General features: G+C 38.3%; 1 protein-coding gene across 12 annotated transcripts in view; it reads left to right on the forward strand.

The window, feature by feature from the left end:
• The first annotated feature begins 164 nt into the window (after positions 1 to 164).
• zswim8 (zinc finger, SWIM-type containing 8) overlaps positions 165 to 26184 on the forward strand; it is a 54152-nt gene continuing 28132 nt past the window's right edge. For 8 of the 12 annotated variants that reach the window (XR_013800145.1, XR_013800146.1, XR_013800147.1 and 5 more), the window contains exons 1-11: positions 165 to 1764; positions 4187 to 4219; positions 8193 to 8346; positions 8500 to 8594; positions 11677 to 11849; positions 16088 to 16195; positions 16672 to 16753; positions 16860 to 16980; positions 20200 to 20401; positions 21941 to 22116; positions 23725 to 24937. Coding sequence is in view for 8 of the 12 variants with exons in the window: in XM_079634392.1 (XP_079490518.1) it covers positions 1587 to 1764; positions 4187 to 4219; positions 8193 to 8346; positions 8500 to 8594; positions 11677 to 11849; positions 16088 to 16195; positions 16672 to 16753; positions 16860 to 16980; positions 20200 to 20401; positions 21941 to 22116; positions 23725 to 24937 (2535 nt within the window). In the remaining 4 variants the exon portion in view is untranslated. The remainder of the gene's footprint in view (positions 1765 to 4186; positions 4220 to 8192; positions 8347 to 8499; positions 8595 to 11676; positions 11850 to 16087; positions 16196 to 16671; positions 16754 to 16859; positions 16981 to 20199; positions 20402 to 21940; positions 22117 to 23724; positions 24938 to 26184) is intronic. The other 4 variants (XM_079634394.1, XM_079634395.1, XM_079634398.1 and 1 more) reach the window with 1 other exon arrangement.

The raw sequence follows: 26184 nt of genomic DNA on the forward strand, positions 1-26184 counted from the left end.
CAAACAGTTGAAATGCATTATACATTATTTATGATTTAGTACTAAACGTACTTACATACTAACGAACAAATAACTGCCGTATAATTTATTATGCAATGCTAAATTCTGTAATGAGAGACTAGTGTTTGTCTGGCTTTAATGTGGAGCGGAAGTGCGGATCAGCTGATGCTGGAGAGCCATCTTCATCTTCCCGAGCAGAGCAGAGGAGAGGGGGACAGGACAGAAAGAACAGGGGGATCTCGACTCCAAATTGTCAGCTTTTAAAGACATTTTGGATCCAGAGAGCGCTGGCTGCTTTGAAACGGAGGACTAGAAAAGAACCGGCCGGTGGCACATGTAAGACAAGCGGATGACAAGCTTTTACACACAAAGGAGAGGACATATGAGGCAGCTAGAAGTGGCATTAAGACAAATGTGTTTTCCACGGATGGACGTCTGTCCCGGTCGAGGGGTCAAATCTGAATTTTAGTCGTCTGATTTTTTTTTTTTTTTTTTTTAAACCCACGTTGAGGCAAATTGCTGAGATAAAAGCACTGGCCGGCCGGTCGTTTGTTTTGGGTAACGTTAATCAGTGGATCGACAATATTCGGATTAGGGACCAAGGCTTTTGTGCCAAAACATTAAAACAGTGTTATTCCGTCTGATTGTGTGTAGGCACAAATAAGCACAGGTCGTGTCAGCGCTTATTTTGACAGTTTTTGAAGTGTTTGGGATTTCGGGTTAGCCGGAACGCTAGCAGGCTAATCGACAAACGTTAGCCTATCGGAGTTAGCAGAGCTACCTCGATCGAAATAAAAACACCGCACCTGGGTTGTTTTGGGTTAACACGGGTTTACGACTGTGATATGGCCTTATTTAAGAGAAATATCCCTGCAGAGGGCCACTAGGTGTACTTGGGGACCTGTTTTTCTTCACCGCTCTCTTGTTTTGTTAGCCGTAGAGCTGTTGTGGGACTCGAGGCTCAGCTGATAGGACGAACAGAGGAGAGGGGGTTTAAATTGACATTTGAGTGAAAATAGCTCCTTCTTGCTAAAACGACCAGAACTCTGCTAACATGTTTACATTCAAGTGAGTCACTACAGGTCATGCTGTCAAACAACATCACTTGCTATGTAGTTTGAATACTACACTAAATGGGGGCTTATTGATTTCAAAATCTTACTTCATAAGATTTAAACCTCAACAAAGGTCCAGTAATACATATCTAGAGTCTTCTGTCCTGTACGTACGCACTTGACGATGTAAGACACCACTTATATAGGGGGGAAAAGTCACAAGTATATAGGTTTATTAAATTTTTAGCTATGGGTTGTCACTTTTTTCAAGAACTAGACCCCTAAGCGTCTCCAGCAATTGGGGTCTAAAAGCATGGATTAACTGCACCGCAGTGATGTGCAAGTGCTCCATCTGACAACCTAAATATAGCCTACATTTTTAAGAAACACAGGCTTTCTTGCGGGACTTCGCAGGGTGTTTGGGTTGAGTTTGAGTTTCCCCTCCCCCTGAGCGAGTGTCACTTTCTCAAAACAACAGAAGCTCAGAAGCACGTTCAGTCGGAGCTTTCAGGTCTCCACACAGCGGATGTGATGGAACTGATGTTCGCTGAGTGGGAAGACGGAGAGAGGTTCTCCTTTGAAGATTCGGACCGTTTTGAGGAGGACTCCCTGTGCTCATTCATATCAGAAGCGGAAAGCCTCTGCCAGAACTGGAGAGGATGGAGGAAACAGTCTGCCGGCCCAAATTCACCCACTGTGAAGATTAAAGGTAATGGAATATTGTCTTTGTGTGCTGTGAAATGCTTTATGTGCTGTCATTGTAACACGAGCACACCGTTCCTTGGCATGGCTGCACTTTTGACCTTAGGATGTATTCTTAACTTATGGATAACACTGTCACGTGACCTGCATGTTCAGAACTAACAAGTGAAACTTGAAACTGCCTCCAAACATGGCCCTATTAGGACAATTTAATTAACCTTTTGTATGTTTTGGATATATTTTTTTATAATTATTTGATAAAGAATACATATTAAATATCACTAGTGGAGTTAGGCATTGTCAAGAATATAACAATACATTTTGTATATTATGCCGGTAGTAAGTTTCCCATCTTTAAACGTTGGCTTGTAACATGTTAAGCATCTAAAATAAATGAATCATATATATATATACTGTTCTCTATGATAGGGTGCAGTGTGGTAAAATGCCCCTCTGATATCTTTCATCTTATAGCATACTACACTACTTTCATAACACCTGTAGTAGCCTACTACAGCACATTGTTTTGCATGTAGGGATGAATTGATTTGTTGCAATGATTTTGAGATGAAAGTGATTTTTACAATGAAAGTGAGTCCATAGTGACTTTCAGACACTATGGATTGGATATTTATTTGTAAAATATGCATGTACATTTTTTTCTTTAAGATGCACATAATCTGTTAACAAAAAATGACAGAGTAATACAGCAGTTTTTTTTTTTTACAAAAAAAAATATTAAATACCAAAAATGATTTTAATTAAGCAGAAAAAAAAGAAGAAAAAATATATATATATATATATATATTTATTTTGCTTAAAGGTTGTGTAGGTAAGAATTGTCTAAAGAACTTTTTTTCAAATTGGCTTAAACTGTCTTTATATACCAATACATAATTAAAATGTAAGTACTTTGAAAAAGAGAGTATAAAAATTGAGTGACACTAGTGTATTTAATCTTCAAAAAACACAGCTCATTAATTCCATTTGGGACGAAACAAGTGATTGGCTTGCGCGACTGTCACTCTCCGTCGCCATGACTACCGCCGCTATTATTGGCTCTGCCCACGTGCGCGCAGTCGCGCACCCGTTTTTAGGTGGGAGTGAATGGAATTAATGAGCTGTGTTTATTGAAGATTAAATACACTAGAGTCACTCAGTTTTTTATACTCTCTATTTCAGAGTACTTGCATTTTAATTATGTATTGGTATATAAAGACAGTTTAAACAAATTTGAATAAACGTTTTTTTAAACAAATCTGACCTACCCTACCTTTAAGTCTTTAAACATTTTATTTACTAAATGTGTGTTGTTACAGCAATATTCAATGTTTTTTTTTTCTGATATAATTTCTTAAAAGGAGTCTTTAGATTTGGAGTCTAGTAAAATAAAAAATCATGTATTTTTAATTTTCAATGTGAGTGAAATTTGACTTGAAGATCACAGGTGAGTGAAATGTCAGAGGACAATAGTAAACTTAAAGGGATAGTTCACCCAAAAATGAAAATTGTCATCTACTTACCCTCATTTTGTTCCAAAGATGACTGTCGTTCATCTTCGTAACACAACTGAATACATTTTTTTTTAATAAAATCTGAGACATTTTTGTTTGTTCGTTGACATCTACGCAACTATTTGGATGCTTCAAAACGTTCTCAAAGAGATTGTAAAACTAATCCATATGAATTGAGTGGTTTAAACTTTAGTCCAAATTTTCTGAAGAGACACAATCACTTTATATGATGAACAGATTGAATTTAGGCTTTTGTTCACATATAAACATTGATCAGCAAACAACTCAACTAACCTGCTTGATGCATGAGAACAAACCACTTGCGGAAGCTCAAACGTGCTGCGTAACACGAGAATGAACCTCATTAGGACATGCTTAAGCTTCCGTTTACCATGTTAGATGTGTGCGTTGATGAATGTTTATATGTGAATACAAATTAAATCTGTTTAGTTTATAAAGGGATTGTCTCTTTAGAAATGTTGGTCTAAACCACTCAATTAATATAGATTAGTTTTACGATCTCTCTATGAACATTTTGAAGCGTCAAAGACAGTGGTAGTTGCATAGCTCTCAATGAAGGGACAGAAATCTCTCAGATTTCATAAAAAATATATTTGAGTTCCAAAGATGAACGAAAGTCTTAGTTTTGGAACGACGTGAGGGTGAGTAAATTATGACAGAATTTACATTTTTTTTGGCAAACTGACCCTTTAAAAGGGATAGTCCCCCCCCACCCCCCCAAAAAAATTGTCATTTGCTCATCCTGATGCCTTTCCAACCCTGTATGACTTAAGTTGTTTTGTGAACTAAAATAAGATATTTTAAAAAATGTATTTTTTTCCCCCCATACCATGAAAGTCAATGGGTTGTTTGAACCCCAACATTCTTCAAAATATCTTCTTTTGTGTTCCGCAGAAGAAAGTCATACAGGCTTGAAACAACATGAGGGTAAGTAAAAGATGACAATTTATATTTGGATGAACTGTCCCTTTATATTGACTAGAAAAAGCATTGTCCAATTGTTATGAATATATGCATTTCTTTTTAGTTATGGTTTAACTCAGATTTTACAGTATCCATAGCTTTTTTTTTTTTCTAGCAGTAAATCTAGCCTAGATCTTTGATATTGCAGCACAACTGTGATGTGTTAAAAACATGTTTGAAACTTTGAGTTGGATTTGGTCAGTCACTCTGTATTACTGCAAGTTCTTTAAACTGCTGAAACTCCATCCCACCAAACGCCCCATGCTGTGCATGTGTCCAGAGAGTTGTCAGTTGTGAAGGGAGAGATCTGTGCTGGTGCAGATCTGTAAGTGGAGCATGTAACATTTGTTGGATAAGTTAAGGGGGTTTGGAAAGGAAGGCCTGTGTGGTGTTTAGATTGAGAGTGAGTGAGTGTTGTGGGGGGTTGGGTGGAGTTGAGCAGCAGAGGGCTGTAAAAAGATCTTTGTCTTGTGCAGGTCACTGCCTCAGAGCAGAGGATTGTGGTTAAACAAAAAAAGCCACATTTGATCAATCTGCATAATGCAGCTGAGTTTTAGCACAGCCCAGTTTTAGACACCAAATCCCCATGTTTTTTTAAATCATAATCTGTTCTAAAAGTAAATCAGAGGTATATCACGTGCCCGTTTTCTTGGCGCTGAAACTGAGGGAACACAATCACTCAGACGTAGCTGTTTATATAGCACTCTGTGAGCTGGGTGTCTTTGTTCTCTGGTTGTTGGGCAGCAGGCGGTAGGGTTTGGAGCGGTGAGACGGCAGACCGCTCATGAGAGACTGTCTCACCTATTCACTCCCTCACAAAAGACAAAGCTGTCTCGTAGCCTGTGTTAACTCCTTTTCTGTTGGTCACCATGGTTAAGTCAGCCAAGATTGGCTATGAGTGTGCCACCTGATTCATTGGGATCTCGCTCACACTTATGCACATATTGTTGCTGAGCAGCTGTTTGTTGGCAGCACCTTTAATGTGTCACCTGCCCCCTGTGAAGTGGTTGTCTGTATGACTCCCACTGTCTGTCTATAATGTATTCTTGTATCTACTTGTGGTCTGGGTAATTCATCTCCAAAGTAGTTTAGCGTTTCATCTTTTGGCGGTTGGTTTTAGATTATGTGGGTGGCTGGTAATGGTGTGGTTTGCTTCTATGTGACCATGACACATTTCAGTGCTTTGCTTAACAGCCAACACACCAGGTTGTATGTAGACCGACCGAGTAATGGTAAAATGTTAAGTTGCATGTTGTCAATAATTTTGCATCCTCTTTTATTCCTCAAGGTAATATCATAGCATCCTTTTTGACTACTTGATATTGACAGTTGTGCTTTTTGGTTAAGGGTGATTGATTTAACCCTAGATAAAATTGTGTAACTTGTCCCATTTTTTATAACATGGTCACACTTTGTGGAAATGGACAATCCTGCTGATTTTCCTTCATGAGGAATCAGATAAATTATTTCTGTGTTAGAACAACTTTGAAATTGAGGAACTTGTTTCCTTTTTTAGAATGCATTAGTTTATATTACTGTAAATAACTTGTATTGTAGATACACTATTGCCAGTTCACTTCTTTTGTTCCGTAAACAAAAAAAGTTCCAAAAGTCAATGTGGGAAAAAAGCATATTCAAACTGTTGTTTTATTCCAGAATGAATCTGAGCAAGTCATTGAATCTGTCAATCCACTGATTCGTTCAAAAACACAAAGACAATCACTTATTTAATTCCTGAATGAATCAGCTTGTTGGAATGATTGGTTGAATGAATGATTCAATGATTTACTCATAGGCCCAAAATTGTGATATTTGCACTTGTCTGCTTATCAAATATGTTCAGGGTTTGGCAAGTGTTGTGGGAATGAAGACGTTTGGGTAGTGTGTAGAACTTTTGATGACCCAGTGGGACACCCTTAAATAGGATCACTTCACTTGTTTGTGAAGTTTCTTGAATGAATCAGTGTTTTTGAACAAATCAGTTTACTGAATGATTTGATGACTCGCTCAAAAACATTTACTTTCTACATAGAAGAGTCACTGAAAAATCGATTAATGCACTTAATTTACAACTTATTTAGTGCAAGTTTGTGTCCTCCTCAATGTTTTTATTATGTAGTTACCATTTTATAAAAACAGTAAGACAGTTGCGGTACCATTTATACAAGTATAATCGGGTAAAAATGTTGTTTTTAGGCACAACATGCAGTGTAGTCACAATATATTTATATATTTTAAAAAAAATAGTAGCATGCTTTGGCATCGTTTGGCAGTTGTATAGTGACAGCAAACCAGTGCATTGTCTGGGTGAATGTAATGTGAGATGTGGCTCTAAGGTGACCGAGTACAGTGGATTACAGTGCCATTGCCTAAAGCTCTGTTATGATAATGACCTGATGTTGGTGTTCATTTCAGATGGATCTTGCTTATATCTTATTAGATAAGTATGTCACTACAGCCTTGCAGCTCAATATAAGTAAAGTTTTATTATATGTGCTGCCTCTGAAACCTGTGGTTGAGTTCACTTTAGGCTGTAGGCACAGATATTCAGTTGCTCTTAAAGGAGTGTTTTTTTTTAGTCTGAGTATTTTTCATTATTAATGCCTGGCGACTCTTATCATTGTCTGGAGGAAATTAGTGACTTGAAACCAGGACCCTGCAGGATACTGGAACCCCCCAGCCCTTCTCAGCGGACAGCATTTAGTCCCTGTTGGCAGCTCTCCGGTTTTCTCTCTATTTAGCCTTGAGTGTATACAAACCGTCTGGTTTAGGAACAAAATAGGTTGCCTGAGGTCTTGAACCTCACTTCTCAGTCCTGTTCCCTCCTTTTCAAAATAAGTAATTTGAACTGCAGCCATCTGTGTGACTATTGTTCAACTATTCGACAGAGATGCCAAGTAGTTTTGATTGTTTAATGCAGAGTGGCTGTGAACGGAATGTAGTGATTTTTATCAACCTACTGCTGATCTAGCTGTCTCAAGGCCTGTTCATGCCAACACGAATGTTCGGCATGAGAATTTGGTCTGGTTCTGGGTTCATCCTCAGCTATTCACTGTCGCTTAGCAAAATATTATTTTCGTGAGTACCACCAAATCATAGTTTTACATAACAGCAACAGCTCTGCACGTGTGACCACACACAACAAAATTTAGCCTACTTTTAAACTATTTTCACTAAGAAATTGCTAGTAAATTCACAAATTACAAATAAATGGCAAGTAGTAGGGCTGCGCAATATATCGAATTTATCGAAATATCGCAAATGTATATATCGCAATATCCATATCGCAACAGCTTGCAATAAATGGGGTCATGAACAAAATAAAAAAATTTTTTTAGCTTTAATAAGTATCAGGATATATTTAATTCATACAGTGAAAACTAAGCAATGTTTTATTTTTATATTTTATGATTCAGTATCTTTTATTAAATAAACCTAATGTAAGATAACCTGAAGCCCTGTGGTTTACACTGATGTTAAAATAACACTTCTTATGCTACAGTAAAACACTGATGTTCACATTCAGAAGTTCTAAAGATGTTTTCTTGTCATAAAAAGAATGTGAAACATGTAGGATATATAATTTTAAAGATAATTTATGTTTATTTTACACACTTTAAGCATTATCGTATTGCATATCGAATATCGCATTATTTAAGGAGTTATCGCATATCGCATTTTTCTTCAATATCGCACAGCCCTAGCAAGTAGCACTGAATTAGACGTGTGTGGCTGTTTGTGTCGGTCTGAACAGACGCTTTAACAGCTGTTCTTTCAAATTGAAATGTTAATTGCACAGAACTTTCACACTGAATATTTGTCTTTGTGTGAACAGGCCTTCAGATTGCTGCTAAATAGCCATCGATGTCATTAATTCTTTGAGTATCTAGTTTATCTGAAGCAGAAACTGTAACCCCGATGTCACTTCCTTTCTTAGATGGACAAGTCATCCCTCTGGTGGAGCTGTCGGCCAAGCAGGTGGCATTCCATATTCCGTTCGAAGTCGTGGAAAAGGTCTATCCTCCCGTTCCTGAGCAGCTCCAATTGCGGATCGCCTACTGGAGCTTTCCAGAGAACGAAGAGGACATCAGGTAAAAGCCCACAGACCTTGTAACTGCTAATATTATTTTAAATACTTGTGCTTTACCTTTATGCTTAACCAGATTACCAGAATGCCTAATAAGATATAGAGTATGACCTGCTGAATGCTCGGTTTAATTTCCTCCTCCTTTCCGTTTGTGCAGATTATACTCTTGTTTGGCCAATGGCAGCCCTGATGAGTTTCAGCGTGGTGAGCAGCTCTATAGAGTGAGAGCTGTTAAAGACCCTCTGCAGATAGGTGAGAAATCAAAGACATTTAAGTATTTATTGTGTCATCATGAGTGGTGGGTTTTTGACCAAAATGTTCGGAAAGTCCCTTTAGGTGAATTACTTTGCTGCACTGAACACTTCTCACATAAATCTTAATTGTTTTTTATAGGATACAAATCGTAAAATTGCACCCTAAATAAGCCATCCTTGTGTTTAGAGTCATCTTTGGCTCTGTACATGTTCAATGCCAAGTCTTCAAATGGCCTGAGAGAGAACCAGTGGCATGGCACATAAAGCTGAGTGTATGTGTAAGTGGTTTAAGCTCAGGCTGTGTGAATGAATGCTGTTGTTGGAGGCAGTGGGCCATACAGCAGCAGAGGGAAATCATGATGCAGCTGACCCAAGCCTGACCCAGCCTTTGCACACGCACACACCCTTCAGGGGTCTGCCTGCGTTCCGATTCACAGTGTTTAGACTGCCCGTAGAATTCAGACAACTTTTCAAAAGTCTAAAACAAACCCTTAAACTCTTTCAGGATTAGTGATGAATCGACACTACCTTTCAAATTTTGGGGTCGGTAATATTTTTTTATGTTTGAAAGAAGTCTCTTATACTCACCAAGGCTGCATTTATTTGATCAAAATACAATAAAAAAAACATTAATATTGTGAAATATTATTACAAGTTAAAAAATATATTTAAAAATGCAATTTTTTCATGTGAGGGCAAAGGTGTTTTTGTTTTTGTTTTTGCAGCCATTACTCAGGTCTTCAGTGTCACAAGATCCTTCATAAATCATTCTTATTCTGATTTGGTGCTCCAAATATTTTTTCTTTGCTGCTTCAATATTTTTGTGGAAACCATGATACATTTTTACAGGATTCTTTGATTAATAAAAAGTAAAAAAGGACAGCATTTATTTTTAAGTAGAAATATTTTGTAACATTGTAAATCTCTATTCAATGCATCCTTGCTGAATAAAAGAGAAAATATAGGAAAAAAATCGTATTGACCCAAAACTTTTGAACGGTTATGTATATCGGTAGGTTTAGGTCATTTTGAGATCTGCGTTTGTTTTAATAGTGAACATTGAGACAAAAAGCAGTTACATTTTATATTGCAATATATTGGTCACCTTTGCTCTCTGAATATCATCATTGGTCTTTAAAAAAACACAGAGATGGTGGAATTAGATGTGTCGCCATCTTTAACTAGGAAGTACACTTTGCACAATTTAACTTGAAATCTTCAAATTTGTCAATGCAAACTTATCCAGGTCTTAAAATTGTTTTGTTTTTTCCGGCGGGGGCTCAAGGTTAGAAATGTGTAATTAATGAGTCAGATACATGTACTTCCAGGTAAGTTGTGGCGGTAACACTTTACAATAAGGTTTCATTAGTTAATGTATTAATAACATGAACTAACAATGAACAAACATTTGTTACAGTATTTTATAAATATTTGTTAATGTTAGTTAATAAAAATACAGTCAATGTTTGTTCATGTTAGTTCACAGTGCATTTAACTATTGTTAACAGCCACAACTTTTGATTTGAATAATTTATTAGTAAATGTTGAAATTATAAATAATTTTGATTAATAAAAGCTGTAGATGTCTTGCTCTTCTCTTTTCATGTTATCTAATGTAGTTAACTAATGAAACCTTATTTTAAAGTGTTACCAATGTGTCAGTAGCTTTAATAATAATAGTGATCTTGCTGTTTAAACATCGCAACTTTCTAGAGGGAAAAATCCAACCAGCTTGTTCCTCAGAAGCATACTTTAGGTTTTGGTTGCATTTTGACCCCTCTGTGTGTTTGGTTCTTCTGATTTATGTGAGTTTCGCTCACTGCTTTTTTGTTTACAGTGTGGTGGCAGATTGTTAGGGGGATTTATTATCAATTATATGATTCTGAAAAGACCATAAAAAAATCCTCCTCTAGCTGCCCTGGCCAATCAGTGACAACCCAGCCCACTGACCTCCTAACTGCCCGTCAAGGCCAAATCAAATGTTTTCAGTCACTCCACCAGAGCGGTCTGACATAGAACAGCTGCACCGAAAAGAGAAGTGCTTCCAAAACTCTTCTTATTGCACTGTGCTTAACCTCATAGTGAGAATACAGTGCTAAAAAGACTATAACCTTCAGCCTTTTCATGTCATGCCCAAACTTCTTGGTTGTTACAGACCTATTAGTCTATTCAACAAACATTTCTGCATTGCCCACTGGGATATGAGTCAGATCACCTAATTTGTTGTTCATGTGAGGTAAATTATCAGTTTAATCAGAGATTGTTTACTATGACTAACAATATCACTAAAACTAACATCATATTCTTTAATGATGTGTAACCGATGACAGCCTAGTGACATTTGCAATTATGATGTGCTTATTGGTCCAGCCAGTTGTTCTCTTAATTAAAGAAAGACCCTGTTTTATACAAAGTTTTTTTTTTAATGAAGATTATGAAACCTTTGGGCCTTTTGTTTTATCAGGGACAGCTTACAGGGGAATGTGGGTCAGGAATAAAGGAATAGAGGGGTACTTTTGGCACTAACAGGTAGACTGATAGAAAAAGAGGCAGTGTAGTAGAGTTGGCTTGAGGAGGCCCGTTGAATTTGGAACAGGAGCTATAAGCTGAAACCACCCACTACCCCCACCTCTGCTCTTACTGGCCAGAGGAGCGCTGGCCGCTGTCCAGTGGTAAAAGCTTTCGGCCAACCCCCTGCACTCGACTCTCCACACACACTCCACGCACACATTTGGACTCTTTCTTTCTCTCTTTCCATCTCAGATGTCTTTCATTTCCTGTATGGTCTGTGTACAGTTCAATTGCTGTTTTATCATTCAGTCTTAAAGTCACCAAACTCCCTCAGCCTTTTAAATATTAATGCTTTTTTAAATGCCTCCTTGCATCAGGTGCAAATATGATGTTTTCAGAATAATCCCTCTAAAAACAAAGCACAAGTTTTCATATTAAACAGTATTTTACAATAAATAACTCCCCAATAATAAGGAATTTTTTTTTATCCAGAGTGTGAGGAGAGTGTGAACTAGTTTTGTGTTGAAATGTATTACCAAAGACTGACATGCTTTTGTTCCCTTAAACAGGTTTCCACCTCAGTGCCACAGTAGTGTCGCCCCAGGCCGGGCAATCAAAAGGAGCCTACAATGTGGCTGTAATGTTTGACCGCTGCCGCATCACTTCCTGCAGCTGCACCTGTGGAGCAGGAGCCAAATGGTGTGCCCACGTTGTGGCCCTCTGCCTCTTCAGAATTCACAATGTAAGGGTTTGTAGAAGCACACATTGTCCTTTCGCTTGGGATAATAGTATATCTGTATCATTTTATTGTATGATATTTTTTTATTGGATATTTGCTTCATTTAACCTATTTTTACACATCGATAATGCTAATGCTCACTCAAAGTTGATCTTTAAAAACACTTATTTAATATCAATGTTAAATGTCATTTTCAGCAAATCTGAAAAGTAATATACTGTATATCGTCGTTGTTGGGCGGAAACCTTGTTTCTCCAAAAACGTTACTTTTCAGGAAATGGAAAAAAAATGCGCTATTTTTTAAATAAGCACTGTGTTGTCAGAGTTGATATTGTGGCTTTATATATATATAGTCAGACACTTGCATGTGTCATTGTAATATTAACATTTTACTAAAATAAAGCTTAAATTGTGTTACAAGGTTTTTGACCAGCGAATTTCAAAGAATTTTGCAATACGTTTTTTGTCTGTCATTAGAACGTCTAAATCTGAGGCAGTAAGTGTATCTAATTTTTTTCATACAGGTTATTAAGTTTACTGATGCTGTGTGGGTGCTCAGTTTTTTCTGTCATTTGGCCAAAATCTCATGTTATTAAAGACAAAGTGCTATGCACAGTACTATAATTTGACAACAAATGCTAGCCTAAGACGCTCTTCTCTGCTCCTCAAATACATAAAACATTTGCGTCTGTCTGTCTGTCCGTCCATCCATATATATATATAATTTCTTGAGTAAAGAAAATGCTGTACTTACTCAAAAGAACCAGTTCTTTATTTCTTTATGCATTGCAAAAGCAGCGAAAACGGCATACATCACTTTATTCACGATAGAGGCGAGTGGAGTTTTGAGGATTGACCAACAGTTTGAGGATCCAATAGAGTTATGAGGTTTAGTCTCAAGCTCTTTTTTAACTTTTCATTGGTTAAATATTCGCAAAACCCACAGAAAGGGTGACAAAGTAATGATTTGTAAAAGAAAAGAAAAGAAAAAAAAGGCAAGATATGGATATACAAGGTTTCCGCCCCAACACCGATATTTGTTTTCCGTATTTCTCTTTCTTTCTTTTTTTTTTTAAGTAAAGTGCAATTACTAAGATAACCTTTGTATAGGCTGGAAATTGATCTAGGGTGAAATGCAGAGCTTAAAAGAGAAAAGTATATTTTAATGTGTCTGTTTATGAACTAACACTGCTACTCCATATGTAACATATGGATTGTCCATTAAGGTTCGAAGAAATTAGTGTATTAAAATAAAACAAGCTACTTAAGGCAACAGTTCTCATTATGTCTCAAAATGACATATACAGAGGAATTTTAATACGCACAATGGCCTGCTTCAGATAGACGTATCTGTGGGGAATATTTCACGTACAGCACATGCACGAACTTTCTCTAGGTTTCTATCTGTGCGGAGTGACCGTGGGCGTGAGAGCACTGAGAAGCTTTTGATTAGGTTTGATGCCTCCCCGTGGAGTCAGGAGGGTGGAGGGAAGAATCTGCACTGCTGTGATATCCCACCCCCCTTAGGAGGGCCTGCTACAGTCAGATAGACCTGGCGGCCCGGGCCGTGGGTGGCGTTTAGCATTTGCATGTGGGCTTTGTCTTCTGTTTGCTGCCATTGGGGGAAATTATAACAAACTTATTTTGCATAAGCTTTTCTCGCATGGTTTGGTTTTGTTGTACATATCAAATACACAGTTCCCTAGTTAGTTTCTTATAGCTGTCGCTAGATATCCATTGCGTTTATTTGAATTTAATATTGCAATTTTGGAAAAGTGAAGGAAAATGGCGGATAATTAAACTTTTTAGGTAGTGTTTGCAACATGACGCTTGCCCATGTTGGTAGGTTAGGTATCTCTTATCTTAAACCGTTTCTATGCAAAAAGCTTTGAGAATGTTTAATTTGAATGCATTTACCATCATTGTGCATTCCTGTGCGTTTCAAACAGCTTTGGAGTCTATTATGCTATTGTGAGTTGAATAAACACTATATTATTAGTTCTGCTATGATATGAGACCATTTATCAGCCACACAGGAATTTCAGTAAATCATTGACACTTAAGACTTGATATCTTGCTGCAGAATCCCTTCATTTGCCTCTTTGCGTGTTGAGGGCGGTGTCTGAGGTTACCCATCTCTTTCTCACATCACAGCCTGCAGCCTGAAGTTCAAATGCTTCAGGCTTGACATTTAGCCCACCTAATCGACAGGATCTCAAAGATTGTCACAAAGTATAATGCATTCCTGCAGAGACCTTTTCTAAATCCTAAACAGAACATGATGACATCAAGAAATAGAAAACAGTCATTGTACTGGATTATGATATTGTACATAGAGAAGCTAGAGAGGCATACACCAGTGATAAATGTTGTGTGTCAGTCATTAGACCTCTCATTCTGCATCATCGCTGTGCCCTTTAACTATTGAGTGGGCTTATGTGTTTTTTTCCCATGTAGTTAGCTTTCAGACTGTCTTGTAGCTGTCTCCTCGCCATATTAATTATGATGGTTGCAACTAGGATTAAAAAACATTTCAACTGACTTGATTTGAAAACATTAAAAAGGGTCCTAATCTTGACCAAAATTAACATAATTTCCCTAAACTTCTTTGGAATAGTAACCACCAGGGTAATTATGCGGTAACCTTTTGCTGGAATGCTGTCTTTTAGCCCATTTTCATGACTTTCACATTTGCAATTTACTTAAAGTTGAATATTGAAAGAACCCAAAGCCATTTACAAATTTGCAGTCCCTGAATTTGAAAAGGAAGTAAACTGCCATAATAGTCAGATTGAATGGGGGGGTTGGGTTCTGTAGAGGTGATAGGTGGTCCCTGAAAAAAAGTTTACAGAATACATTTACCAAATATGAAATTGTTTTAGTTTCCTTTGTGTTTCTGTACAGCTGTTTAAAGTCAATATTTATTGCCAAGATTCATCAGGCTCAAATTGTGAAAGTATGGTTTGGAGGGAGCATGAAGAATCATTTTCACACATGAATTGGCACCTCTGAGCCCAGACCTTAAATTAATTGAAAGTCTTTGGGATGTGCTGGAGCAGACTTTATAGTCTTGCGTTGTCAATACAAGATCTTGACCAAAGATTTATGCACCTCCTTAATGGAAATAAATGCTGTGATATTTCAATCAAGAGGTGCATCAATAAATATATATATCCTTTTAGAAGGATTGCTCATCCAAAACTTAAAATTCTGTCACTCACCTTATATTGTTACACACCTGTATGATATCTTTCTTCTGCTGAAGACAAAATAATATTTTTTTAAGAATGTTGGTAACGAATGGTTGACAGTCGCCAAAAATACTATGGAAGTCAATGGCTACCGTCAATGTTGGTTACCAACATTCTTCAAAATATCTTCTTTATTGTTCAACCGAAGCATGCAACTCATAAAGGTTTGGAACAACATAAGGGTGAGTAAATGATAGAATTTTCTCTTTTGGGTAAACTATCCCTTTAATAACAATTAAAAAAAAACTAAGTATGTTGTTTTTGAGGGAGCCCCATATATATATATATGGGGCTCCCTCATAAAAAGATCATCATAATGAGGATGTTTGGAATCAAGACGATTGAAACCCCCCTAAGTTAGAATACATTTTGTGTGAAATGTCTGCAGAAGGGTCAGTCTTATATTGTGTATGGAAGAATGTGGTCTCCCATAGTTAGACTCTCAGCCACGTGGCTAATCCTGCACTCAGTCATACTGAGGTGTGTTGTCCAGGAATTCTAAACGTTTCCGTCCTCCTTATCCTCCTCAGTTTAGTTCTCCAGGTCTGTCCTTCATCCATCCTCCTCTCTCCCCATCCTCCATCTCCCAGACACAGCCAACACATTTCACTCCAGTAGTTCACAATACTGCCCCCACGGGACACTCCGCGTTCTCTTTAATAATCTCACTATGAGCTACAGAGAGAATTAGCTCTGATCGGCTCAAAGCATGTCTATCTGGAGCTCATATATTATGTATGGGCCAATTGCAAATGAGGGGTTCTCCAGCATGTGTGTCCACCATGAGCAGAAGGGAGTACCAGGTGACGGCACACTGGGACATCCACCTGAAGGCATCAAAGCCTCCAGATACATTAGAAATGCACAATGTTTGCTAATGAGCAGCCTACTCCCGGTTTAGTTTGCACTAGTGAGTAGGTTAAAGCACTGAAGCTTAATTTCAGTTATGTCTGCCAGTTTCAAATATCAGTGACTTGTGTTTGGCTATAGGCTTCTGCTGTGTGTCTTCGAGCACCTGTGTCAGAGTCCCTGTCCAGGTTACAACGGGATCAACTCCAGAAGTTTGCACAATACCTCATCAGTGAACTCCCACAGCAGGTGAGGCATGCTTTTTTTTTTTGTTCTTATAAATGGACATGGTCTGGTTGCCCGTGGTTTCTCTGAGCTTTAAAGTGTCTTTGCACAGCTCTAAATAACTGTGATGAAGTGCACACAGTGGCCTCATTGTCCATATTGGAGTGTGACTGCTCAGATTTATCACAGTTCGGTTTGTATCATGGTTCTGTGTTCATGACTTCGGTGTGGTTCTGTAAATACTTGGTACAGTATAAGGTAGAAAACATTTATTACTAATAATATTTATGTGGTAAATGCTAATGTTTTATTGTTTTATACTATGCATTATGCCATCATAATCTAATTTTGTTACTTGTATATAACATTATATTAAACAATGTTTTTAAAATATTTTTTTATTGCTTAAATATAAATAAAAAACTTTTATCAGATAATTTCTCATCTGATGTTTAAATTAATTTCTGGCTTTATTGTGATTCGCTCTTTTGTATCTCCAGATCTTGCCGACAGCTCAGCGTCTTTTGGATGAGCTTCTTTCCTCCCAGTCTACCGCTATTAACACCGTGTGTGGAGCCCCGGGTATGCATTGACCTACAAAACACAATTCATTAGTTTCTAATTTTCTGTGAAGATATGCAGACCTTGTAAATCCTCATTTTTCTTTTCTAATAAATTGGTTCAACAGATCCTACTGCTGGCCCTTCAGCCTCTGACCAGAGCACCTGGTATCTAGATGAGTCCACCCTAAGTGACAACATAAAGAAGACCCTGCACAAGTTCTGTGGCCCCTCACCGGTTGTGTTCAGGTAAAGACAACCAGACTGGTACTACCTACAGTGTAGCACAGTTTACTGTTGTCATCTGTGTTTAAACCAGTGTTTCCCAAACAGGCATACATGGTTTTTGGGGGTACTTTTTCAGACATTTTTTATTTTATTTGTGTGGATAAAGAATATACCTCACAAGCTAGAGTGTGTATATATATATATATATATATTAGGGCCGGGACTTTAACGCGTTAATTAAGATTAATTAGTTACACAAAAAATAACGCGTTCAATTTTTTTTAACGCATTTTAATCGCACTTATTTTTGCACCGCGGAACGTTTCTCACTGGATGAGTTTAGGCGGACTGATTATACTGGAGCACCAATAGCGTTCATAACCGTCTATGTTCATAACTTGATAACTTCAGACAACAACAAACCACAGTGAACATGAACAAAGAAGCTGACGAGACCGCGTTGGTTGGCCCCGTGGATGGGACATTTTGTTATAAAAAACGAACGGATGGAAGCGTCGATAAGAGCATGGTTGTGTGCAAGCTATGCAGCAAGGAATTCGGAACGGCTATTGCTACACTTAATGGCAAAAATAGCACTGGTCTGCTGGACTTGGTTGAACAAAAATAAACAATATTTTGTTGCTTAAACTTATGTATTCAGTCATTATTCAATGGTATACTAAAAATCCATGTGAAAAAAATTACTTCTCACTGTTCTCAGGTCAAATATTTATAAATGCGATTAAAATGCGATTAATTTCTATTAATTAATTACAAAGCCTCTAATTAATTAGATAAATTTTTTTAATCGAGTCCCGGCCCTAATATATATATATATATATATATATATATATATATATATATATATATATATATATATATATATATATATATATATATATATATACTGATTCTTGAGATAAGGGACAAAGCATGTTTTAGAAGTTAGTTTTTATTATTTAATAATAGATTAATTATACAATTATTTATATGTAGACCTAGATCTCAGCTAATGAACTGAAAATGTTCTGAAACGGTTCATTTTCTAAAAACGTAAATTTATTCACATTATAACTTAATTTGTCAACTCCATCAGATGCATTAAAAAGCATGCTATTTTAATTTTATCCATCCAAAAACAGTGTTAAGTCATCAATTATGTAATAATGGTGTTCAAGGAGCTAAGTGAAAAAATACATTTTCTAAATTTCTTTCATGGGTTTATGAACAATCCAGTTCCTTAATTCTCTACCCTCCTTTTAAATATTAAACGTATATAACCAATTTTCTTAGGTAAATCAGACATAATATCATGTAGTTCAGTTGATGTTTTAATATTTTGACACAAAATATTTTTCTTAAAAATGATCAGAAATCTTCATCTGACAGTGTTAAATACTGAGGGAGTTGACAAAAACTGACCGAGTTGACAAAGGTTCGACTGACGTTTACAACAACTGATTGACAAGACAACAAATTAAGACAACTAACTAATTTTTAAACTAATATTTAATTTAATACAGCAATCCTTCCAGTGGTTTATTTGTAAAAAAAAATTAGCAGTACAGTACGTCTCATTATGGGTCTTCAGTAGCTCACAGAATACAAGAAGCTTATGTTAGGTTCCAGCTACAGAAATGTTCCCATTGTGAATCCAAAGAATCTGTACCCCGTCTTTAAAACGCATCAATTCCGTACATTTTATTTGTGCCTGACCTGCATGGCTTAAACAGTGAGAAATGCCATCGGACATGTTCACTCTCTATGAAGTCCATTACGTCAGTCCATTTGCCTTAGTTGTAGCTGCCTTCATAAATACATGAAAAATGACAACATTTACCACCAAGTCTTGCTGCAGGTCTTTTGCAGTCACTCGAGGGTTTTTCTGAAACTGCCGCCTTTGAAATCTGGTTGCAGCCGTTGATAGCTTCCTTTTTCTGCCCCGCCCAGGTAGTGTAACCACTGTTCCTTTCATTTTGGACTTGCAAACTATGCTTCCAATGGTGTCTCTAGGAACATTTAGTGCCTTCGCTATCTTTTTTAATCCCGTTTCTTGTTTGTGAAGGGCGCAACTTTTTGGACCATTCTTTTGACATTCAGTCAAACGTGACGCTTAACAAATGGTGCTTTTCCATTACCAGTACCAGCTCAACTCGACTCGTCTCAGCTTGGCTCGCTTTTCGCTTCGTTTTCCATTGCAGATAGTCCTCCACAATAGTACCTGGTCGTCATAGCGACGCCGCAGGAAACCGCCGTGACGTAATCTTCTACGCGACACACACCCGCTACCCACACACACAGGACAATGGAGGAAATTGAGTGTATGCTGTTTTACATAATATTAGTAATGAGTATACCAAACTATTTAAAAATGGCGGGGTTATTCAGGGTACTCCGTCTGGCACGTGCAATGATGACGCAGTGAATAGTGACGATTCTCTCTGACCAATCAGCAGTCTGCCGTGTTTTCACGTCACATTTTAGTATCGCCTCAACTTGCTCAGAACCTCGCCGGAGGTGATACGAAAAAAAGTATCTGGAAACAGGTACAACTTTTACACAGTGGAAAACCAAACAAAGTCGAGTCGGTACTGTGTAGTGGAAAAGCGCCTAAACCTTGTCAGTTCAGGCATTTCATGTGTTCTAGCTCCAGCACACCTGGGGCAACTAATGAAGCCCTTGATTAGTTGCATTAGGTTTGCTTGAGACGACACCTGTTTTGCAGATTTGTGCTGTTGTGTGAGGGCTTCTATTCAGGGAGTTGAATAATTTTGAGTGCAGAAGTCAGTTGAATAAAAGTTGCATTTTCAGTTGAATTTGGAAAAAACACTTGAAACATTTGTGTTGAGCTATTTCAATTACTTTTGTTTGATTCGTTCATTTACAGAAATTTACAGAAACTATTACTCCTGGATGATGTTAAAGCTGTGACTGCAGAGACTTTTACATTGTTTGTATAAAAATGATTAAACTTTCAGGACTGTGTCCTACTGTGAGATCTACAATGAGCAGGAAATAGGAAAGGGGTCCTTGGAGTTAAAGATGAACATGACATTGTCAGGATTTTTTATAATTCTGAATAAATTAATAAAAAGTGAGGATAACTTTGATCGGTATTTTTAATGGAAAATATTGATTTGTATTCTAATAATGATCAAAAAATAATTTAATATAGACCGTCTTAGTATATTACAAGGGCCACAAACTAAACTGTCTTTTTTTGTCCCTTGTTGTTCTTAGTGATGTGAACTCCATGTACCTGTCGTCCACTGAGCCTCCGGCAGCTGCTGAATGGGCTTGTCTGCTGAGGCCCCTGCGAGGTAGAGAGCCAGAGGGCATCTGGAACCTTCTGTCCATCGTCAGAGAGATGTTTAAGAGGAGAGACAGCAACGCTGCACCTCTGTTAGAGATACTCACCGAACAATGTCTCACCCATGAACAGGTACCAAACCTGACTCAGCCACACTTCACACCTCGGGGTGACCGTTTCAAGTGTAAAAAATTGCATCATCCTGTTGAAAACACTTGTCACCTTTGTGTCTGCATTCAAATCATTTTATTTTATTTCAGAAGGAAATTAAATATTTAGTTTAGGGCTGTTTTCGACTAAGGATTTTCATAGTCGAATCTGATTCGTTAGATTTTGCCGTAGTCGACTGATAGTCGAACTTTTTTTTTTTTTTTTTTTTTTTAGATAGCAGCTAGATTTTTTCCATTTCAAACAAAAGAGCTAAAAAATGTTTTTATTTTATTCATTTAAAGCCAGATGAACAAAACATATCACACATACATATATCAAACATCAGAAAAGTTCACATAAAATAGGAACAAATTGGCTTCAAAAACAACAACGTGCCAAAACATGCCTTTATCTCTCACTTAGGAACCTATTTCTTGACTTTTAATTCACAGTTCACACTCGGGAATCGGGATAAAATAAATAAATAAAATTTAACTTAGCGCAACAGCCTGGCACTAGTCCAAAATGTCATAAACATGAATATTGGCCATTTACCATTTATTTATAAACATTTTTCAAAATACAATAAGCCTGCCTGAATAAATAAAAACAATTACACAACAACGAAAATAAACATAGGCCTAATACAAGTTATAATCGAATGGGCTTCAGAAAGTGCACATGCAGCAAAAGAAAAAGAAAAAGGAAAGGATGTCTTCGTTGCTGAGACGCTTCGCGCGCAGCCTTCAGCTTGCACTTAACTTTCTTTGGGTCATCTTTAACATTCTCGAAATACTCCCACACTTTTGATGATTTTTTAGAAGCCATTATGAGCCAATTAATCCGTAAATGCTAACAAATGCAGTCCGGACGTTACAGGCATGTAGTGTGCTGCTGCTCATTGGTTACATAACACTCAGCGCCGCCGCTCCCACCACGCGCTGTGCGCACCAAGAGCTGAGGTGAGGGGGCACCAAAAAAGTAGCCTAATGAAAAATCAATAATTATAATGCCGATATTATTTCAGTATAGAAATACAGACATCCCAAAGGAAGTTCTGGGAGTCTCCCGCATATTTATAGCGGCTCACTGATGCCCGCGAATTAGTTAAAATCTCCGGAATCTAGAGCGAGCGCGCCCGCGAGACAGAGACTGTGCTCCAAACCGCATAGTGCGTGCACGACAGAGAGGGAGAGAGAGCAAGCGCGCGTGTTCCTCATGAAGACGAAGTTTCTCGGGGTAGGGGGCATCATAAATAAATTATGCAATTATGCTTAGGGCACCAAAATGGCTAGCAGTGGCTCTGATAACACTTCCCTACTATTCGACCATGAGGTTCATAGTCGAATCAGACCTCTCCGAATCGAATCCTCGAATCCTCGACTATTAGAAGTCAGCCCTAATTTAGTTGTTGACTGTATATGCTTAATATTGGATTTGAGATGCATTTTAAACTCAACACTTAAATAATACAAATTTTGTTCTAATGATACTCTACTGCTCTTTTTGTTCTTTCTTAAGATCATTGGTTGGTGGTACAGTGTGAGGACATCCGCCTCTCACAGCAGTGCCAGCGGGCACACAGGTCGCAGTAATGGGCAGACAGAGGTTGCGGCACATGCATGTGCCAGTATGTGTGATGAGATGGTTGTCTTATGGAGACTGGCAGTGTTAGACCCTACTATGAGTCCCCAGAGGTGAGCAAGTTTGTACAGCTGGTTAAGCTCTAAAGTACTAGTGATTAGGGCTGTGCCGGTAAACTTGACAACCGCACCACCGCGGTTTTAAAGCGCCACCGCAGTGGCTGAGGAGCACCGGTGGTGGTCCGCAAAAACAATTTTTTTTGTATGTGAATGCTGTTTTACATGAATATGACACGAGTGAAGCACAAAGCTTCGTTCACAAAATAAATAAAAGGTTAGTAATTAAATGTTACATCGCAGCCATGGAAACGTTTGGATTCATGACGAATGAGAGAGTTGTGCTGAGCCCAAAAATGTAATCTTTGTCGGCTTTGAATTCTGGTTTCCGATCTGGTCACCCGATCATCAGCGAATTTAACAATACTCCATTAGTTGTTCCATATAGAAAGCTTGAATTGTCTACTTTTAAACAAAACAATTCAAAACGAAAAGAAACCGACTAGCTTTACTCTCTGCTTATGTACTCCGTATGAAGTGTGCATTTCTCTCTATAGGCGCATTCACTGCGAAGATGACGAGTCGGCAACGTCAACTTCATATTTGCAGCCCGACACTGACACAGAAAATACTAGATTATTAATAAACAATTAAAATATCTCCTTGCTATATTTGACACATTCATAATCATTACTTTTGCCGGTTCTTTGTGACAGCTGTTATGTGCTTTATTGGCAGTGTCATGGTTACACCACCGCATTAGCACCGGAAAAAAAATTTTTTTTAGAGAATAATCGCACAACCTATTCTATAATTAAATAAAATATTAAAAATTCCCTGCATGGAATCTCTTGTTTCTTTTCCCAAATCTTCACTCACGTCTCACCCATTTTCGAAGGGGATTATAAACTTTTCTTTCTTGGTTCGCATTAAATTAGGCTTATTATTTTCGTATTCTTGACTGTGGTAGGCTAAAGTAGAAAAACGCGGTAGAAAAGAAAGCCTGCATTTTTACTTGTACGTCAAATTCTTTTTAACACAGTTTGTGTTTGTTATTAGACATGGTAAGGTCAAGTTTATTTGTAAAGCGTGTTTCACACACACGGGGGATTTTTAATTTAGCTTTTTCTGGCAGTGCAAAATCAAACAGCCTAAATGCCTTGCCCTTGTGGAAGATAAAATTCGCTCTTCAGACCTTTTACAACAAGTAGAAAACATGAAGATATCAGAAAAGAGGTCGATGTTCTCGTGCTCGTGTCCCACATCCCTCTCAAAGCGCTGAGCGGTAGGCTTTATCACGCGTCTTTGTGTGGAAATATTAAACAAAAGTAAAAAGAAAATAAAAATAGATTTAACTTTATTATATTTTTTTAAGTTACCAATATTTACTGAAATTTATTTCAATGCTTTACAGGCTTTAGTGTATTTATTTGACGGAATTGCTCAAATAAACACTTTTTTTTTTTTTTTTTTTAAACAACCCCCCAACCACCGCGCCACCGATGGTTGTTGGTCCAGTACCACCGCGGTGGTAAAAAAAAAAAAACTGCCACCGTGACAGCCCTACTAGTGATTCTGATTGTGATGTTGATTGAATTGCTCAATTAAAGATTTGTGGCTGTATTTTTCGTAAGGTAATGTTTTTCCCTTTTTGTGACTCCTCAGACGCTTGGAGCTTGCTGCCCAGCTGAAGCAGTGGCACCTGAAGGTAATAGAGATCGTGAAACGAGGGCAGCACCGCAAGTCTCTGGACAAACTCTTCCAGGGCTTCAAACCAGCTGTTGAAAGCTGCTACTTCAACTGGGAAGTGGCCTACCCTTTACCTGGCATTACCTATTGCAGTGCAGATAAGAAAAACGCTTCCTTTTGTTGGGCCAGGGCAATGCAGCAGCAGCGGGGCATTAAAGCTGGGACCGGTGGGGAATCAGGAGATGGCACTCGTGGTGGGACCTCAGAAGGTTCTTCTTCTGATCACAAGTCAAGGAGTAACTCACATCTTCCCCAGCAGGAGGTGGCAGTCCGCCCTAAGGAGACCATTGTGAGCAAGAGGAAAGGAGTGACTGGCGTGAACAGCGGAGGCGTTCTGGTTTGTCTGGGTGGCAGGGTCTCTCTCTCACTTCAGGAGGGAGGTAAAGGCATGTATAAAGCCAACAGCTCCTCCCCATCAGCTGGTAGTAAGGCCAAGCTAACACAGAGCAACAAAGGCTCATGTGGAAGTTCGAGTGGTGTCAGTGGGAAGCACCCTGGCGCAAAGCGGAGAACCAGCAGTGAGGACAGCTCCCTAGAGCCTGACATGGCAGAGCTGAGTCTGGATGATGGCTCCAGCCTGGCACTCGGGGCAGAGGCCTGCAACACCTTCGATTTCCTTCCTCCTCCTCCCGAGATGTTGCCTTCACCCAGCCCGCTGCTCCGTGAGCCACTCAAATACACCAGCGGCAACGTTTCAAAAGAGCGTGCTTTTGAGACAAAACATGTGGCACATGCTGCCATGCCCTCTGCTGGTGATGCCCATGCGTGCTTTTCAAAGGAGAGCTCCATTGCAACCCCAGTAGTGGTAGCTATGGAGAAAGAGGTGGAGGTGGAGGCAGACCTGGATGAAACCGGAGGAGACGAGGACCCTGTAGACGATGCTCTGCCCAGCCAGGCTCAGCGGGGCCGCAGAGAGGGAGATGGAAGTGGAGCTTCAGGGGTCCCAGGACCTCAGCCGGCTGAGGCAGCAGCTGGTGCAGATGCTGTGGGTGAAGATGACTATCAAGCCTACTATCTTAGCGCTGCTTCAGAAGAGGGAGCGGATAGAGGGGTTGCAGACGGCAACCATGAGGAAGAGCCAGACATCTTTGCTGGGATTAAACCTCTGGAACAGGAGGGCAGGATGGAGGTGAATTTCCCCCCACGTAAAGTACTGAAGCACTGCCTAAAAGTAGCGTTCAAAATTAACACTAAACGAGCTAAATTCAACCATGCATTTTCTAATAGCTTCTGTTAAAAATTTTGTTTTGCCATTATTGTAATATCAAGTATATATTTTTTTCCCCACTAGGAGTCTGACAACAGCCGGTATGATCTGATCTCACCACCATCGAGTCTGTCTGTGATTACATGAAGAAACAGAAAAAACTAAGACAGACTAAATCCAGAAGAACTGCGGCAACATCTCCAAGATGCTTGAAGAAACCTACCTACAAAGCTACCTTAAAAACTACATGCAAGTGTAGTTAGGACAAAAACTTTTTTAAACGCAAAGGCTGGTCACACCAAATATTGATTTGATTAACTAAGAACTTAGAAGTTAATTGATAAATAAAATCGGTTTATGCCATTATTTTAGAAAGCATCCTGACTTTACAGTATTTTTACACGTGTCTAAAACTTTTCACAGTACTGTAGCTTTGTAGGTAGGTTTCTTCATGCTGCTGCAGTTCTTCTGGATTTAGTCTGCCTCAGTTTTTTCTCTTTCTTCATGTAATCTCAGACAGACACGATGGTGAGATCAGATCATACCGGCTGTTGTCAGACTCCTTGTGTGTTAATCCTGGAATAAGGCCTACATGGTTGTTTAAGAAATGAAAAGCTACACACTACATCAATTAGGGTTAGAATAACTGTTGCGACACATATAAAATGCTAGAAACATAATTATCACTGAAATAATGATCCAAACATAGACTCTTAAGCATTTGCCTTTTTTAAACTCAAACAGTGACTTTTTTTTTTTGGCCGGGTAGTGTGCTGTGTATATATACACACATTCACACAAGTAGCATGGTTTAATTATTTTTATTTATTTATAAACGGCAAGAAAAACAATTTATTAACAAATAATAATCCTTCTATCAAGCAATGTAGTTCTTCAGCAGTGTTTAGTAGAATGGTTGCCATGGAACACAGATGCAATGCTGCAGTAATACTGATTTAATGAGGTCACACATGTATGTTTATAGAGTATTTCACAATGGCTCTAAAGGCAGCATAGCCAATCATAATCAAGTACTGGAACAGTCCGTTTTATAATTATATAATGAAAATGTTGCAAAATAGTTTCATGGCTTGACAGTGGCTTTTTTTTATTCGATTCTTTCTTTTCAATTTAATTGCACAAAACTTTAAAAGGTTTTCAAAGGTATA

The sequence above is a fragment of the Phoxinus phoxinus genome, assembly GCF_949152265.1.
Source record: "Phoxinus phoxinus genome assembly, chromosome: 14".
NCBI classification, from domain to species: domain Eukaryota; kingdom Metazoa; phylum Chordata; class Actinopteri; order Cypriniformes; family Leuciscidae; genus Phoxinus; species Phoxinus phoxinus.